A 17,671-nucleotide genomic window follows, 5' to 3' on the forward strand; every position below is an offset into this window, starting at 1 on the left:
CCAACCTCTCACTTAACAAGTAATTGCTTATTTCCTTTTTCTGGTCCTTTATGTGATAGTTCAATTGGCAAACTATAATTCACGGTAACTTTATAATGCATCTTAAATCTTATTAATTTCAAGAGAGAACCTTTTTTCTAACTGAAACATCAAATACATTCATCATTTTATAAACAATTTTAAAATTACACAACAATGAAAAGTATGTAGTATATAAATTAACTAATTTGGACTTATACTGGAAATATATCAAGAACACATAAGCCTCTAACTCATTAAGTAGCTTAAATCTCTAGAAACAAATATTTGTCTTTGCTTTACAAACAAGTCAAACACTATCTACCTTTAAAAAACTTACAAAACCAATGGCTTTGTGCTTAAAAGCATACATAAACTCATGTATACACATCATGAAACCTAGTAAGTTTAAAGTGAAGTAAAGGGAAAATCGCAGAATTGTTATTTACTGGGAAGGCTCTTCCAACTTAAAAAATATTCTCTGAGCTCAGAACTACAATCACAAATCCTGACATCAACAGGAACAGGACAAATCAGCCCATAGGAATGAACTTCTAAACAAGAGAACAAGGCAGCCTCATGCAACACACAGACTTACCCCAACAGAGAACTCCCTGATGTCAGTTCCTGCAGCCAGGGCAGCCGCAGTCTCCTCCTTGGCCATTTTTGTGATGAAGTTCTTAGCAGAGTTGGAGGTCTGGGTTTGGAGAGCAGCCCAGATTGCTCTGGAGATCTGAGTTTTCTCGTAACTTATATCTTCACTAGGATTATTGATCATGCTTACTCTAACATTGTTACTGGATTTCTATTTACAAAATGGGAAATAAGAGTTATATGGCAGATGTCTTGAACTTAAAAAGCAGCATTAACATCAGTCACATTCCATAAGTAGCAAATAACACTTAAGTCTTCGGTCATTCTCCTCTGCATACCAAATAAAATTAAAATGCTGTAAGTAGGCATTCAAACCCTTATATGAACTGGCCCCCAACCTACCTTTCCAATTCATTTCTTGCCATCTCTGTAAATACGGTATACACTGCAGATTGTCAGAGTCCTGTATTTCCCCAACACACTTTGCGTTCTTCTTATGCATGTTATGCCTCACTTGGGCATGTGAATCCCAACTACACCCATCTTTACTACCACAAGTCACAACCCTCCTGAAGGGCTTTGCACAAACCCTTCAGTCACATGGCCTTTACAGATTTCTAGCAAAAATTCATCTCTCCTCAGGTAAAAAGTCAAAATTCATGTGGAAGAAGATATCTAGGACCCCCAAAAAACAAAAAAGGGCCACAGCAACAGAAATTCATACTCAGGTGTCTCATTCATACTGATGTGCATCTAAAAACACATACATGAGTATTCACCGCAGCATTCTTCTAGCCCCAACCTAGAGACAAACCAACTGTCCACCCAACAGACTAAACAAACAAAACTCTGGTACAGCCAATGCACAATGAAAAGGAACTAATTACCACCACTTGTAAAGCCATGAATAAATCTCAAAAACGTTGAGCAATGAAATCAAATGCAAACAAACACATATTAATATTGTAAGAGCCTATTTAAACAACGTAAGTAACAGGTAAACCTAGGCTGTGAGGAGGACAGGAGAGGGACAGTGGCGAGGGCACAGGCAGGGCCATACTTTCAGGTAACTATTTCTGTACCTGGGTGGTGGTCACACAGTGACAATGTACATCCTATTCATTTATGCTTGTCTTCTGAACCTATGTATCACCTCAATCACTCCCTCCCTGTTCTCGCACTTTACCACCACACAAGCTTTATCAACTTGAGTTAAGAATGCATTATACGTACAGCATCCTTCCAGGACTGCTCTCAAATACAACTCTGAACTGACCACACCATCTAGTCTGTTCCTTTGGACAAACAGAATATTATCAGCACACTGATGCTCATGAAGATACTGCAGCCTCAAACAAAGATACAGACTGAAGTAGTAGATACTTGCCTGATGTTTAATAGCATCATACAACAATTGCCTTCCAGAAGGGCTATCAAAATCCCCAACAATCCAAAAAGTTACTGGCCTAATAAAAGAATCATCTGTAGAAAAACAAACAGAACATACTGAGTGGGAAGAGGGGAGAAAGCACATCCTATGTTTTAGTACTGCTATTAAGTCAAATAATTTCTGCAAGCCATGCAAAAAATAAAGATACAAGGCAAAAGCAGCAAAACTTTGATACCAGAATGAAAGCATGATAACCTTCCATGTGGCTTAATTAGAAACTAGAAACATGCATTTATTAATTCTATTTTGGTTTGGGCATCTGTTAGCATGTAAAATGAAAAAGAGTCTTTGAGAGTGTGGGTAACATATGATAGTCTCTAATCATATTCATTTGTAACTTTCTAAAATATAACTCTTTACAACACACAGAACTCATCTGCATTGATAAATTACCCACAGGTTCCAGAAACATTCCAATAAAGTAGCAATAAATTCTGAATCACAACAGTGCCTGAACCACATAAGATAATTAATAAAAATAAATAAAAGGAATAGAACATTCTGAAGTTTAAAGTTACCATAGATTTCCTTGGAGGACATTCCTGGACAAAAGTAAAGGAAAAAGAGTAGAAAAAAAGAAAATATCATTTCTCTAATTAATGCCAACTTAAGAGACAAATTTTAAATAATGCCCAACATCCTCTATGCGTTTTTTTCTGGTTCTTAGTCCTATTCATGTTACAGAACTACACAGGGACTCCTCAGAATCAATTTCTTTGAGGAACCAAATGGAGCAATTGCCTGTATTTAAATATACATTTGAAAAGCCAGAATTTCTCTCTGGGAGAAAACGACAATGGTAATAAAAATAGCTACCTTAAATGACAGTTGGTGCTTTGAAAGGGTAATAAATGTGACCAGGGAGGAAAAACATCTGTCTTCCATTAAAAGGGTATCATTTTACATAATTTTGATCTGTATAAAGAACTCTGTATCAAAATCAGCTTAAAAATGTTCACAAGGATTTCTTGAACCAAGTTTCACTTGTGGCTCAGCTACTAAAGAATCCACCTGCAATGTGGGTGATGATCCCTGGTTGGGAAGATCCCCTGGAAAAGGGAAAGGCCTAGAGAATTCCATGGACTGCATAGTCCATGGGGTCACAAAGAGTCAGACACAACTGAGCAACTTTCACTTATCTTATAAATCCTAAAAATTTAATCCAATGTTATCACTGAAGAGGTGAGTCAAACCAATCTGCAATCCATTAAACCATTTTTACATAATTCTTTTTCCATTCTGAACCATGAAAAAATTTTTCTTTTTGCCTTTTATGTCTATTATGGTAGCTCAATTGGTAAAGAATCTGCCTGCAATGCAGGAGACCCTGGTTCAATTCCTGGGTCGGGAAGATCCCCTGGACAAGGGCATGGCAACCCACTCTAGTATTCTTGCCTGGAGAATCCCATGAACAGAGGAGCCTGATGGGCTACAGTCCACACGGTCACAAAGAGTTGGACATGACTGAGCGACTAAGCACAGCACACACAGCACATAAAGTTTATAAAGATAACATCTGAATTTTCAAATATATATAAAAATTAAATTTAAATAGGTAATTTCTAGACCCAAATAATTATACAAAAAATAAAAGAAATTATGGAATCTCTTTCTCAACAGACACTAAATTTTTGTAGATACTGAAAAAAAAAAAAGTTGAATCCAAGGTAAGCCGAAAATGTATTACCTTTCTTAGTCAGATAATTCATACTGTTGGCTATAGCAGCAGTCTTGCCTTGGGAATCCAAGACGGTAAATCTAGCATAATCATCCACAAAAAAGTTATCTGAAAAAATATTAAAGTAGATTTATAATTAATATGCCTGAATTCAATCTAATCTTAACATTCAATTGATAATCTGATTTGACCATAATATATGTTTTAACAAAATGCACGAGCAAAATATATTGTTCTAAGTTCACTGAACAAGTTAACAAGACCCCTACCTCATTAACCATATTTTAAGACACAAAGAGAAAACGTACCCATCTTACACATAACTCTCATATATGTGTTAGTTTGATGATTTAAATTAATTTTATTCCTACTTTTTCACTTTATACCTAGAGGATGATCTTTTAAAGAGACTTTATCTCTCCTTTCCATAGTCCATCCCTCCAGTAAACTCTTCCCTATTCTATTTTGGGAGAAGAGGGGATAAATGGGAGAGAAAATATAAGAAAACTCATATTTTAGTTATTTCATGTCTATCATAATAACATTTTTAACCTTAAAAGAAATAAGAGGTCATTTTTAGATATATATTTTTCCTACTAGTGCCTATGGGCAATTGCTCTTATTAATCATTTCCCCTCAGATTACTCCTACCAAAATTCCAGCTTCATCAAGTCACTCTCTTGCTCTAAGTACTTCATAATTTCTTCCTACCTACAAAGTGGTCTTCAGCCCGGTATCATAAACCCTGTATCTCCAGCAATCATCCCAGGTCTTTGCATTACTCACACCCCAATACAAACACCCTGCTTTCTGCCCTATCCTCCAAGCAACAGCTTGCTTGCCCACCATCCCATCTATTGGTCTATACACCCACTCACCCGTCTATCTTTTCATTCAACAAAGCACACCGAGGGCCTACAATCTGCTCAATCAATGTTCTAGAAATGGTAAGCAATTTATGACAGACATAGTCCATTCATACTGTTGGCTATATGCAGGGGAGGGGAGGAAGCACCATGGCCTTAAAACTTAGTTGCAGGACAGCAAAGGCCAAGAGCAGTGTAGATGATGGAGCTATAACCACTGGGTTAGGAGGATGCCAGTTACTCTTTCACTGACAGCTTCAAAATGCTCACCAAGTGAACTACATCCTTGCCACTGTGGACTAGCATCATGTCACAGTTGAGGCTGTTAACACTCAGTGGAGAAAGATATCCCCAAACACAGAACTGTTTTTATGTTCCTTATTCATCAGTACTCCAAAGATAACTCTTTACAGCTTAATTTAAAATGATGGAAACAACAAACAGGATGAAGATTCATAATACTGCCTGACTTGCACTACTAATTCTTCTGGTAAAGAGTATTTTCTTAACTACTTTTTTTTTTCCAAATATAAGCATATTTTTTTCCTCTGCCTATATTTAACCATTTTCTTCTGCCTGAAAGAAAAGGAATTAAGTTTAAAGTAGAACATAGATAGCCACAATAAAGTACCAATCACAAATAGATGTATATATTTATTGTACTCAACTACCACGACAAATACACTTGGTTTTGACTTCACCATTACACATATCCTTTCTTCCTCAGTGAGATTTCCTGAGCAAATAATGATATCTCTATTTTATATCCTGCAGTTTGTTAAAGCGGCCTCCATAGTCTCCAGCAAAGGCAAAAGAACAAACTGCACCTGGGGTTAACTTCTCAACAAGGCATTGTTTTGCTTTGTTTTTTTCATTTTCCAAACGTACCCATTTTTACCTGAAGGAAAACTGCTTCACAATATTGAGCTGGCCTCTGCCACCCATCAACACGAGTCAGCCATGGGTGTGCACGTGTCCCCTCCATCTCTGACCTCCCCCCTCTTCCCGCCCTTCCAGGTTGCTCCAGAGCCCCATCTGAGCCTGAGTCACAGGGCAAATCTCCACTGCTTGTCTACTTTACACGTGGTAGTGTGTGCCCCCATGCCTCTCTCTGTTCATCTCACCCTCCCCTTCTGCCCATCCATGTCCCCACGTCTGTTCTCTGCATCTCCACTGGTGTCCTCAAAAAGGCTCATCAGCACCATCTTTCTAGATTCCATATATGTGCGTTAATATGTAACATTTGTGTTTCTCTTTCTGACTCACTTCACTCTGTATAATAGGCTCTAGGTTCATCCACCTCATCAGAACTGACCCAACTGTGTCCCTTCATACGGCTGAGTAGTGTTCCGCTGCATACATGGACTACAGTTCCTTTATCCATTCATCTGTCGATGGGCATCTAGGCCGCTTCCACGTCGTAGCTATTGTGAACAGTGCTGCAGTGAACACTGGGGTACATGTGCCTTTTTCCATTTGGGTTTCCTCAGGGTATATACCAAGTAGTGGAATGGTTGGGTCATATGGTAGTTCTACTCCCAGTTTTTTGAGACCGTATCTCCATACGGTCTTCCGCAGCGGCTATATGAATTTACATTCCCACCAACAGTGCAAAAGGGATGCCTTTTCTCCACACGCTTTCCAGCATTTATTGTTTGTGGATTTTTGATGATGACCACTCTGACTGGTATGAGGTAATATCTCATTGTACTTTTGATTTGCATTTCTCTAATAATGAGTGATGTTAAGCATCTTTTCATGTGCTTATTAGCCATTTGCATGTCTTCTTTGAAGAAATATCTGTTTATGTGTTTTGCCCACTTTTTGACTGGGTTGTTTTTCCGGTATTCAGTTTCATGAGCGACAAAAATGTATTCTTGTGGAAACAATCTAAACATTAATCAACTGAGGAACAGATAAGCAAAGTATGGCCTGTCCATACAATAGAAAAGGAATCCAGTCATAAAAAGGAAGTTCTGAGACAGGCTACAGCGTGGAGGAACCTTAAAAACCTTTATGCTTAGTGAAAGAAACCAGTCACAAAAAGCTTCCAATTATATAAAATATCCAGAACAGAAAAATCCATAGAAAGAGAAACTAAATTAGGTAGTTGCTAAAGGACAGAAGTGGGAAATGGAGAGGAACTACTAATGGGGTACATCATTTCTTTTGGAGGAGTCTAAAATTAGGCAGTGTGACGATCACACAACTTTGAGAATATACTAAAAACAGTACACATTATAACCATACACTTTGAAAGGTTGACTTTTATGGCAAGAATGATATTTCTCAATGAAGCTTTATTTGTTAAATAGGCATTCGTAACTCCACAGAGTAAAGTTCTCTGAGATATTTGTCAACATTATTGCTGAAATTGACACCAGAACTAGGAAGAAAACAGCTGCTTAAGAGCTTTAGGACTGTAAGAAAGTCAATAATCCAGGACCATTCCTACCATCTAGTGCCTATGTTGAGCTGGCATTTAAAAGACACTGAATAACTTTCAGAGTTTACAAAGATTTATCCAGGAAGAATTTCTCTCCTCTGGAGGAAACTCTTGTAAATTTAGAGGCTCATATAATGAAATCAGGGGGCTTCCCTTGTGGCTCAGACAGTAAAGCATCTGCTTATAGAGCGGGAGACCCAGGTTTGATCCCTGGGTCGGGAAGTTCCCCTGGAGAAGGAAATGGCAACCCACTCCAGTATTCTTGCCTGGAAAATCCCATGGACAGAGGAGCCCGGTAGGCTACAGTCCATGGAGTCGCAAAGAGTCAGACACGACTGAGCAACTTCACTTCACTTCATAATGAAATCAAGGTACAAAGAGTTTAAACAAATTTGTGTCACAATCTTGGATTATCTTCTGAACATTACAATCCAGTAAATACAAGATTTTGAAAGACAAATCAAAAAAGCCTAAAGTGCTCCTGAAATGTTACTTACTGGTTGCTGTTAGGTCCAGGTATTCTCGCTCAGCTGTCAAAATCCTAGAGTTGATTCGTGGAACAACATTTGGCTGGTTCATGATATACTCTACCACATCTTGATCATGGGACAGTTCACCCTACCGGAAAAAAAGAAACAGGATGCCGGTAAGATGCACGTTAAACAAACATGAGCAGTGTTCAGTTGCTCAGTCGTGTCAGACTCTTTGTGGCCCCATGAACTGTAGCCCACCAGGCTCCTCTGTCCAAGGAATTTTCCAGGCAAGAATACTGGAGTGGGTTGCCATTTCCTTCTCCAGAGGATCTTCCCCACCTAGTGATCAAACCTGTGTCTCCTGCATCTCCTGCACTGCAGGCAGATTCTTTACCCACTGAGCCATTGATCAATAGCGATTTATTAGGAACTAAAACATCATTAACTTTATATTATCTTCTGACATACTAGTAACAGCTAAAAATAGAAGTTACCCCATTATAGGTTCCTGTCGTTGCCAAGCAAGGCTCTTTATGTACAGTATTTCTAATCTGTTCAACAATGTGAGCAAGATGTGGTACAGAAAGGTTAAATAACTTACTCAAAGCCACAAAGCTAATGAGAAGCGCATGCGAACTGCAAACCCACGTTTATTCGATCTTGCCACAGAAACAAGCAAGCTCGAGAAACTGGAGTTAACACAAGCCAAAAACCCATCTTGAGATCTACTCACAGTAAGCTTCTCTCTAAAGAACAAAGCCAAATGACTTCACTAAAGAAGTTAATATTCTCTGAAAAAAAAAATCACCCCAAGCCTTTTTCAATCTCAGACATCCAAATAATCCTATATTTCTAGGGTCACAATTACATTGGGGAAGAAGAAATCATTTATCATTAACTCTTCCCTTTCATGCTCCTCGTATTATAGAAATACTTGTACTTCATGAAGGTGATCTAGTATATGTGGCTGTGGAAACTTATAAACTTTCACACTGAAAATACTTCACACAAAACCGTACTTCAACATGATTTTCAGGGGAAACAGATGTGAACCAAATATACACAGTCAAGTCTTTAAAAAATCCATTCAGGCATCTTCTGTGGCTACTTATCTCAAGAGTAATAACTCACATACAAAATCTCTAACTATAAGCCAGTAATGAGCATACAAACCAACTACCGGAGAAGGCAATGGCACCCCACTCCAGTACTCTTGCCTGGAAAATTCCATGGACGGAGGAGCCTAGTAGGCTGCAGTCCATGGGGTCACTAAGAGTTGGACACGGCTGAGCAACTTCACTTTCACTTTTCACTTTCATGCATTGGAGAAGGATATGGCAACCCACTCCAGTGTTCTTGCCTGGAGAATCCCAGGGATGGGGGAGCCTGGTTGGCTTCCGTCTATGGGGTCGCACAGAGTCGGACACGACTGAAGCGACTTAGCAGCAGCAGCAAACCAATTACACAATTCAAAAGACTTACAAAGGTACTCAACGACTCAGTATAGATGCAAGCCCATGTATATAACTTTGGTCTCTATGATAAAAGCCTAACTGAAGGAGGGCAATTTGGCAACATCTATCAAAATTATACATACCTTTAAATGGAGCTCACCTACAAACACACACACATACACATACAGTGATTGTTTGCAGAAAGAAAAATGAACAGTGAGCAAGAGGAATGTTTAAGTGACAATTTTGCTTCATGTATCTCTCTATACACACTTTGAATCTCACACATCTGCATATCCCAGAATTCAAAGATTCTTCAATATATGCAAATCAAGCAATGTGATATATCATATTAACAGAGTAAAAATCGTATGATCATCTCAAAGGTGTAGAAAAAGCTTTTGACAAAGTTCAACACCTATTTATAAAAATTAAAAAAAAAACTCTCCAGAAAATGAGCATAGAGAGAACCTATCTCAACATAATGAAGACCAGATACGACAAACCCACAGTAAACATCATTCTCAATGGTGAAAAGCTGAAAGCATTTCCCGTAAGTTCAGGAACAAGACAACAATGGCCACTCTCTACTCTTACGCAACATAGTTTTGGAAGTCCTCGTCATGGCAACCAGAGAAGAAAAAGAAATAAAAGGATGACAAATTGGAAAAGAAGTAAAACTGTCACTGTTTGCAGTACTACACACAGAAAATCCTTTAAGATTCCACCAGAAAACTACTGGAACTAATCGGTGAATATGGTGAGGTTGCTGTTGTTCAGTCACTGAGTGATATCCGACTCTGGACTGCAGCTCCATGGACTGCAGCACACCAGGCTTCCCTGTCCTTCACTATCTCCCAGAGTTTGCTCAAACTCATGTCCATTGAGTCAGTGATGCTATCCAACCATCTCATCCTCTGTTGCCCCTTTCTCCTTTTGCCTTCAATCTCTCCCACCATGAGGTTATTTTCCAGTGAGACAGCTTTTCGCATCAAGTGGCCAAAGTACTGGAGCTTCAGCTTTAGCATCAGTCCTTCCAATGAATATTCAGGACTGATTTTCTTGAGGATTGACTGGTTTGATCTCCTTGTGTCCAAGGACTCCCAGCACCACAGTTCAAAAGCATCAGTTCTTCAGCACTCAGCCTTCTTTATGGTCCAATTCTCACACCCATACATGACTACTAGAAAAACCATAGCTTTGACTAGATGGATCTTGTGTCAGCAAAGTGATATTTCTGCTTTCTAACATGCTGTCTAGGTTTGTCATAGTTTTTCTTCCTAGAAGCAGGTATCTTTTAATTTCATGGCTTCAGTCACCATCTGCAGTGATTTTGCAGCCCAAGAAAATGAAGTCTGTCACTATTTCCACTGTTTCCCTCTCTATTTGCCATGAAGCAATGGGACTAAATGCCATGATCTTCATTTTTAGAATGCTGAGTTTTAAGCCAGCTTTTTCACTCTCCTCTTTCACTCTCATCAAGAGGCTCTTAAGTTCCTCTTCACTTTCTGTCATTAGTGTGGCATATCTAAGGTTGTTGATATTTTGCCTGGCAATCTTGATTCCAGCTTGTGATTCATCCAGCCCAGTATTTCACATGATGTACTCTGTATGTAAGTTAAATAAGCAGAGCAACAATACACAGACTTGATGTACTCCTTTCCCAATTTGGAGTCAGTCTGTTCCATATCCAGTTCTAACTGTTGATTCTTGACCTGCATACGGGTTTCTTAGGAGGCCAGTAAGGTGGTCTGGCATTCCCATCTCTTTAAGAATTTTCCAGTTTGTTGTGATCCACACAGTCAAAGGCTTTAGCATAGTCAATGAAACAGAAGTAAAGTTGCAAGGTACAAAGTTAATGCACAGAAATTACTTGCATTCCTAACAACAAAAGAATAGACAGAGATTAAGGAAACAATCCCATTTACCATCGCAATAAGAAGAATAAAATACTAAGGAATAAATCTACCTAAGGAAGCGAAAGACCTGAACTCAGAGAACTATAAAACACTGATGAAATAAATCAAAAGAGGACACAAATAGAATGAAAAATATATGACGTTCTTGGATTGGAAGACTCAATGTAGTGGAAATGAATATACTACCCAGAGCAATCTACAGATTCAATGCAATTCCTATCAAATTACCAATGGTATTCATCACAGAGTTACAACAAAGAATTCTATAAATTGTATGGAAACACAAAAGATTCTGGATAGCCAAAGTAATCTTAAGGAAAAAAAATGGAGGAGGAAGAATCAGATTCCTTGACTTCAAATGATACTACAAAGTTACAGTAATCAAAACAATATGGCACTGGCACAAAACCAGAACCATAGACCAGTGGTACAGAACAGAAAGTGCAAAGATAAGCCCACAAGCCTGTTACCTAGTCTATGACAAGAGAGGCAGGAATAGACAGTGCAGGAAAGGCAGACTCTTCGATCAGTGGTGCTGGGAAATCTGGACAGCAATATATAAAAGAATGAAACTAGAATGCTACCTGCCGGGGGCCAGCGTGAGGAATTCCGCCCATGGCAAAGGTCATGAGGAAGGAGGCTTGGCATACGCAAAGGCGTGATCAAGCCTCAGGAAACCCCCTGTTCCCGAGCATCTAACCCCAAAACCAGAGTCTGTTTTATGCTCTCACCTACACCTCTGACTTTACGGGGGCTCTCCCCCATAACCGTTTCTCTCTGAGAAGGAGTAAACGTGCAGCTCCAAGGCAATAAAAATTCTTGGGCGTGACAAGAGTGTTTCAGCTTACAGACTCCTCTGAAGGTTATCTAGCCCACCTGTATAGGTTTGTCCGGCCACATGTGATTGCTTACAGCCTCCCAACCTGAGAGGCACGAGATGTTTTAGACTTACTAAAGGCAAATTATTTTGGAGAGTTAAAATTATTAGTATAGTTGGTTAGGAATTATATTGGTGAAGGGTCTCTTCATTTGTTGTGTCAATAATTGCTGCTAATTCCCTGCTCTGGGTGGGACAAGGATGTCTCAGGTCAAACCTCTCTGCTGACAGACTAGCTTGTGTGACAGGATTATCCTTACTGCCGCCACTAGGCACATGATTGTTTACTACCTCTCAACCATAAACAGCACAGAGTTTTGGAGTATTTTGAGAGTCTTAATTAGCATAGGACTTTTTCTTCTTGTTGAGTCAATGATTGCCGCCAGGCCTTCATATCCTTAGGCACCTGGGAATATATTAATCAATGTATTTGGAATATAGCAAAGGAAATATGGTAGTTTTTGATGTTAGCAATACTAGACTTTTTGAGTTAATGGATTTTCTCTTTTGTAATAGATCACTGTACTTTGTTATATATCACTGTGTCCTTGCTGTGTAAGAATGTAACTTTATCATATCTTAAGACTAAATAGATCTTAAGGGGAGCATTGGTGAAAGGATTTTCATTTGTTGGGTTGATGTTTGCTGCTAAATCTCCATGTTCCCTACCCTTATAATGAATATAACTAGCATATAGGAAGAAATAAGTATTAACCTTTAAGCATATAGGAGAAATAAGTATTAACCTTTAAGACTAATCATGTTAACCTTGGGTTGAATAAATTCCTTTCTTGATTGTAACTCACTACACCCTCACCCTATAGGAATGTAACTTTATTTGGAGGGTGGTGCCTGGTTTAAGAAAAAATACCCTTGGAAGAAATAAGTTTTTGGTTATCAGAAAGAAAGGATCATAAAATGTCAGCATGTCTCACTCATGGCCAGAAGATGATGTACCTTTTTTTTTATACATTTATGTGAAGCACCTGATTTTGATAAAGGTCAGGACTGCTGACCCCCGCGTGACTCTGTATTCATCCCTATGTGTAACAAAAGGTATATAAGCAAACCCAAAAATAAAAAAATCGGATCAGTTTCCGGAAAGACTGATTCCCCCATGTCGCTTCTTTCTTGCTCCCGTTTTTCTGGCTGAATTCCCATCTGGAGCATGGATGCTATTCCACGTAATCCAAGTTATTCAGCCTCTTTTTCTCCACTGATCTTCCTACTACACTATCCATTTCTAATCTCTCTATATCTGTGATTAAATATGTATTTTTCCAAAGACGCCGACTCCGTCCCCACCTTCGAATCACCCTGGATCCACCGGGGCTGGACCCCGGCAGCTACCTAACACCATACACAAAAATAAACCCAAAATGGATTAAAGACCCAAATGTATAGACCAGACACTATAAAATTCTTAAAGGAAAACACATGAAAAAGACTCTGACATAAATGACAGCAAGATCTTTCTGACCCTAAAATAATGAAAATAAAAACAAAAACAACTGGGGACCTAATTAAACCTAAAAGCTTTCTATCAGCAGTGACATAAGGAAGCCCCAGTAAAAAATCTGGATGCCAAAACTTGACTGAACTTCCCTGGATGGCAATACCCAACACGTTCAGTCAGTTCAGTTGCTCAGTGCCCTACTCTTTGCAACCATTTGGACTGCAGCACACCAGGCCTCCCTGTCCATCATCAACTCCCAGAGTTTACCCAAACTCATGTTCATTGAGTCGGTGATGCCATCCAATCATCTCATCCTCTGTCATCCCCTTCCCCTCCTGCCTTCATTCTTTCCCAGCATCAGGGTCTTTTCCAAGGAGTCAGTTCTTTGCATCAGGTAGTCAAAGTACTGGGGCTTCAGCTTCAGTATCAGTCCTTCCAATGAATATTCAGGACTGATTTCCTTTAGGGTTGACTGGTTAGATCTCCTTGCAGTCCAAGGAACTCTCAAGAGTCTTCTCCAACACCACAGTTCAAAAGGATCAATTCTTCAGCACTCAGCTTTCTTTATAGTCTAAATCTCACATCCATACATGACTACTGGAAAAACCATAACTTTGACCAGATGGACCTTTGTTGGCAAAGTAATGTCTCTGCTTTTTAATATGCTGTCTAGGTTGGTCATAACTTTTCTCAAGGAGCAAGCATCTTTTAATTTTATGGCTGGTCACCATCTGCAGTGATTTTGGAGCCCAAAAGAATAGTCTGCCACTTGTTTCCTTGTTTCCACATCTACCTGTGATAAAGTGATGGGACTGGAAGCCATGACCTTCATTTTTTGAATTTTCAGTTTTAAGCCAGCTTTTTAACTCTCCTCTTTCACTTTCATCAAGAGGCACTTTAGTTCTTCACTTTCTGCCATAACAGTGGTGTCATCTGTGTTTCTGAGATCACTGATATTTCTCCCAGCAATCTTGATTCCAGCTTGTGCTTCATCCAGCCCAGCATTTCACATGATGTATTCTGCATATAAGTTAAAAGAGCAGGGTGACAATATACAGCCCTGATGTACTCCCTTCCCATTCTGGAACCAGTCTGTTTTTCCATGTCCGGTTCTAACTGTTACTTCTTGAGCTGCATACAGACTTCTCAGAAGGCAGGTCAGGTGGTCTGGTATTCCCATCTCTTTCAGAATTTTCCACAGTTTATTGTGATCCACACAGTCAAAGGCTTTAGCATAGTCAATAAAGCAGAAGTAGATGTTTTTCTGGAACTCCCGTGCTTTTTCGATGATCCAATAGATGTTGGCAATTTGATCTCTGGTTCCTCTGCCTTTTCTAAAACCAGCTTGAACATCTGGAAGTTCACAGTTCACATACTGCTGAAGCCTGGCTTGGAGAATGTTAAGCATTACTTTGCTAGCATGTGAAATGAGTGCAATTGTGCCACAGTTTGAACATTCTTTAGCATTGCCTTTCTTTGGGATTGGAATGAAAACTGACATTTTCCAGTCCTATGGCCACTGCTGAGTTTTCCAAATTTGCTAGCATATTGAGTATAGCACTTTCACAACATCATCTTTTAGGATATGAAATAGTTCTACTGGAATTCCATCATCTCCACTAGCTTTGTTCATAGTGATGCTTCCTAAGGCCCACTTGACTTCACATTCCAGCATGTCTGCCTCTAGATGAGTGATCACACCATCGTGATTATCTGAGTTGTGAAGATTATTTTTGTACAGTTCTTCTGTGTATTCTTGCCACCTCTTCTTAATCTCTTCTGCTGTTGTTAGGTCCATACCGTTTCTGTCCTTTATTGTGCCCATCTTTGCATGAAAAGTTCCCTTGATATCTCTAATTTTCTTGAAGAGATCTCTAGTCTTTCCGTTTCTATTGTTTTCCTCTATTTCTTTGCATTAATCACTGAGGAAGGCTTTGTTATCTCTCCATGCTATTCTTTGGAACTCTGTATTCAAATGGGTGTATCTTTCCATTTCTCCTTTGCCTTTAGCTTCTCTTCTTTTCACAGCTATTTGTAAGGCCTCCTCCGATAACCATTTCGCCTTTTGCATTTGTTTTTCTTTTTACAGCTCACTGCTAAACCACTATTGACAGGAGAAATGTTGGATCCCAGCAAAAAAAGATAGCCCGCGTTCAGGGGCAAATGAGAAGCCCCAGCAAGGCAGTAGGACGGGTGAAATCACGTTTAGAATCAAACCATATACCCACCAGAGATGCTTGGAGGGCTCAAACAAAACCTTGTGCATACCACGACCCAGAGACCCCACAGAGACTGAGCCAGACCTGCGTTTGAGTGTCTCCTGTGAAGGTGCAGGTCAGCAGGGGCCGTCGCAGAGGCAGGGGCTCTGCGTGCGGCAGATCTGGGTCACACAGCCTGTGGCATAAGCCCTCTTGGAGGAGGTCCCCACTAACCCCACCGTACAGCCACCAAGCAGACGACCCACACACTGCAGAACAATTGTATCCCACATCAAAGAGCTGGAAGGATAATATAACCTGGTGTCATAGGGAAAAGACACAGAATTTTTACATTTGGAATCTTCCAAAGCTTTGCTGTGTGCGCCTCAGCCTTCGGCTGGTTCTGATACATATTCTATTACTTTAATAATACTAACTGTAAAAGCCACACTATCCTGAGTTCTGTAAGCCATTCTAGCAATTTATCGTAACTGAGGGGATACCTGCATTCGTAGCTATTTGATCATAAGTAACGGTGGCCTAAGGATCTCTGAACTTGTGTCTAGTGTCTGAAATAAAGACAATCTTGTGAAGAACTATGTCCTTAATCTATTAGGACTATTTCCTAACTCTGGGCTGTGTGGTGTCAGAAGTCACCACAAACCAAAAGAAGAAATAAAGGGTAAAAAGTTCCCAGATTTGACGGAAAATGTTAATTTACATATCTGAGAAACGCAGTGAGGGTATATCCACAAAATGGTTTTTCAATCTCAGCACTGTTGACATTTTGGACTAGATAACTCTTTGGAAAGGAGGTGATATCCTGCTGTTTTGGAAGGGAAGGGACATCCTGAGCATTGCAAGAGATTTAGGCAGCATGCCTGATTCATTCCCACTAGAAGCCAGTAGCACCTCTTTCCTCCCCAAACTATGACAACAAAAAATATCTCCATTTATTGCCAAACATGCTGCCAAGTGGGGCAAAATTGCTTACTGAGACCAATTAATGAAACACTACATGGCTATATTAAAAAACTGAGAATACTCTATACACCAAATTAGAAAGACTTATAATTTGTATTTTGTTAAGTGAAAAAAGCCAAAGTATAGTATAGTTATGTATTAATAATTTGTTACCACTTTGAATAAAGGTTAGGAAAGAGTAAATTTTCATTGTTAGCATATAGATACAAAAATGTTTTGGAACAACTCAGAAGAAACTTAAAACAGCAATTACCTGTTATTGGAAGGTGGGTAGATGGATGGCTGTATACAGAGGGAGACTTTTTTTTTTACTTTTATGACAATAACCAGGGGAATTTTTAAATAATTAAATACACAGTTCAAAACTGACAAATCATTTGAGTCTTTCCATTTGATCAGTCTTAATAATCATTATTTATAAGAATGCCAGACCTTGATTTCCCTCTCAGTTCAGTTCAGTCGCTCAGTCGCGCCCGACTCTTTGCGACCCCGCAAATCGCAGCACGCCAGGCCTCCCTGTCCCTCACCATCTCCCGGAGTTCACTCAGACTCACGTCCATTGAGTCCGTGATGCCATCCAGCCATCTCATCCTCTGTCGTCCCCTTCTCTTCCTGCCCCCAATCCCTCCCAGCATCAGAGTCTTTTTCAATGAGTCAGCTCTTCGCATGAGGTGTCCAAAGTACTGGAGCTTCAGCTTTAGCATCATTCCATCCAAAGAAATCCCAGGATTGAGCTCCTTCAGAATGGACTGGTTGGATCTCCTTGCAGTCCAAAGGACTCTTAAGAGTCTTCTCCAACACCACAATTCAAAAGCATCAATTCTTCGGCGCTCAGCCTTCTTGACAGTCCAATTCTCACATCCATACACGACCACAGGAAAAACCATAGCCTTGACTAGGCGGACCTTAGTCAGCAAAGTAATGTCTCTGCTTTTGAATATACTGTCTAGGTTGGTCATCACTTTTCTTCCAAGGAGTAAGCGTCTTTTAATTTCATGGCTGCAGTCACCATCTGCAGTGATTTTGGAGCCCCCAAAAATAAAGTCTGACACTGTTTCTACTGTTTCCCCATCTATTTCCCATGAGGTGATTTCCCTCTCAAGCAACTGAGAATCCTTAAGTATACTGAGATTTTTTTCTGTCTATACATTGCTTTGGGGTCCTGAAATATCTGTACAGTAAGTCATATTTTGATGTCTTGAAAAGCAGAAAACTAAGAGAGTAGAAATACTGTAATTTGTTGTAAAAAACAAAACAA

General features: G+C 39.6%; 1 protein-coding gene across 4 annotated transcripts in view; it reads right to left on the reverse strand.

The window, feature by feature from the left end:
- UGGT1 (UDP-glucose glycoprotein glucosyltransferase 1) overlaps positions 1-17,671 on the reverse strand; it is a 116,291-nt gene that overhangs the window by 38,913 nt on the left and 59,707 nt on the right. For 2 of the 4 annotated variants that reach the window (XM_004004484.6, XM_060411069.1), the window contains exons 19-23: positions 7,550-7,670; positions 3,750-3,848; positions 2,581-2,604; positions 2,000-2,094; positions 617-823 (exon numbers count right to left, since the gene is read on the reverse strand). In XM_004004484.6, the coding sequence (XP_004004533.3) occupies positions 617-823; positions 2,000-2,094; positions 2,581-2,604; positions 3,750-3,848; positions 7,550-7,670 (546 nt within the window). The remainder of the gene's footprint in view (positions 1-616; positions 824-1,999; positions 2,095-2,580; positions 2,605-3,749; positions 3,849-7,549; positions 7,671-17,671) is intronic. The other 2 variants (XM_012130346.5, XM_060411070.1) reach the window with 1 other exon arrangement.

Source organism: Ovis aries, chromosome 2, assembly GCF_016772045.2.
Source record: "Ovis aries strain OAR_USU_Benz2616 breed Rambouillet chromosome 2, ARS-UI_Ramb_v3.0, whole genome shotgun sequence".
Classification (NCBI taxonomy): Eukaryota; Metazoa; Chordata; class Mammalia; order Artiodactyla; family Bovidae; genus Ovis; species Ovis aries.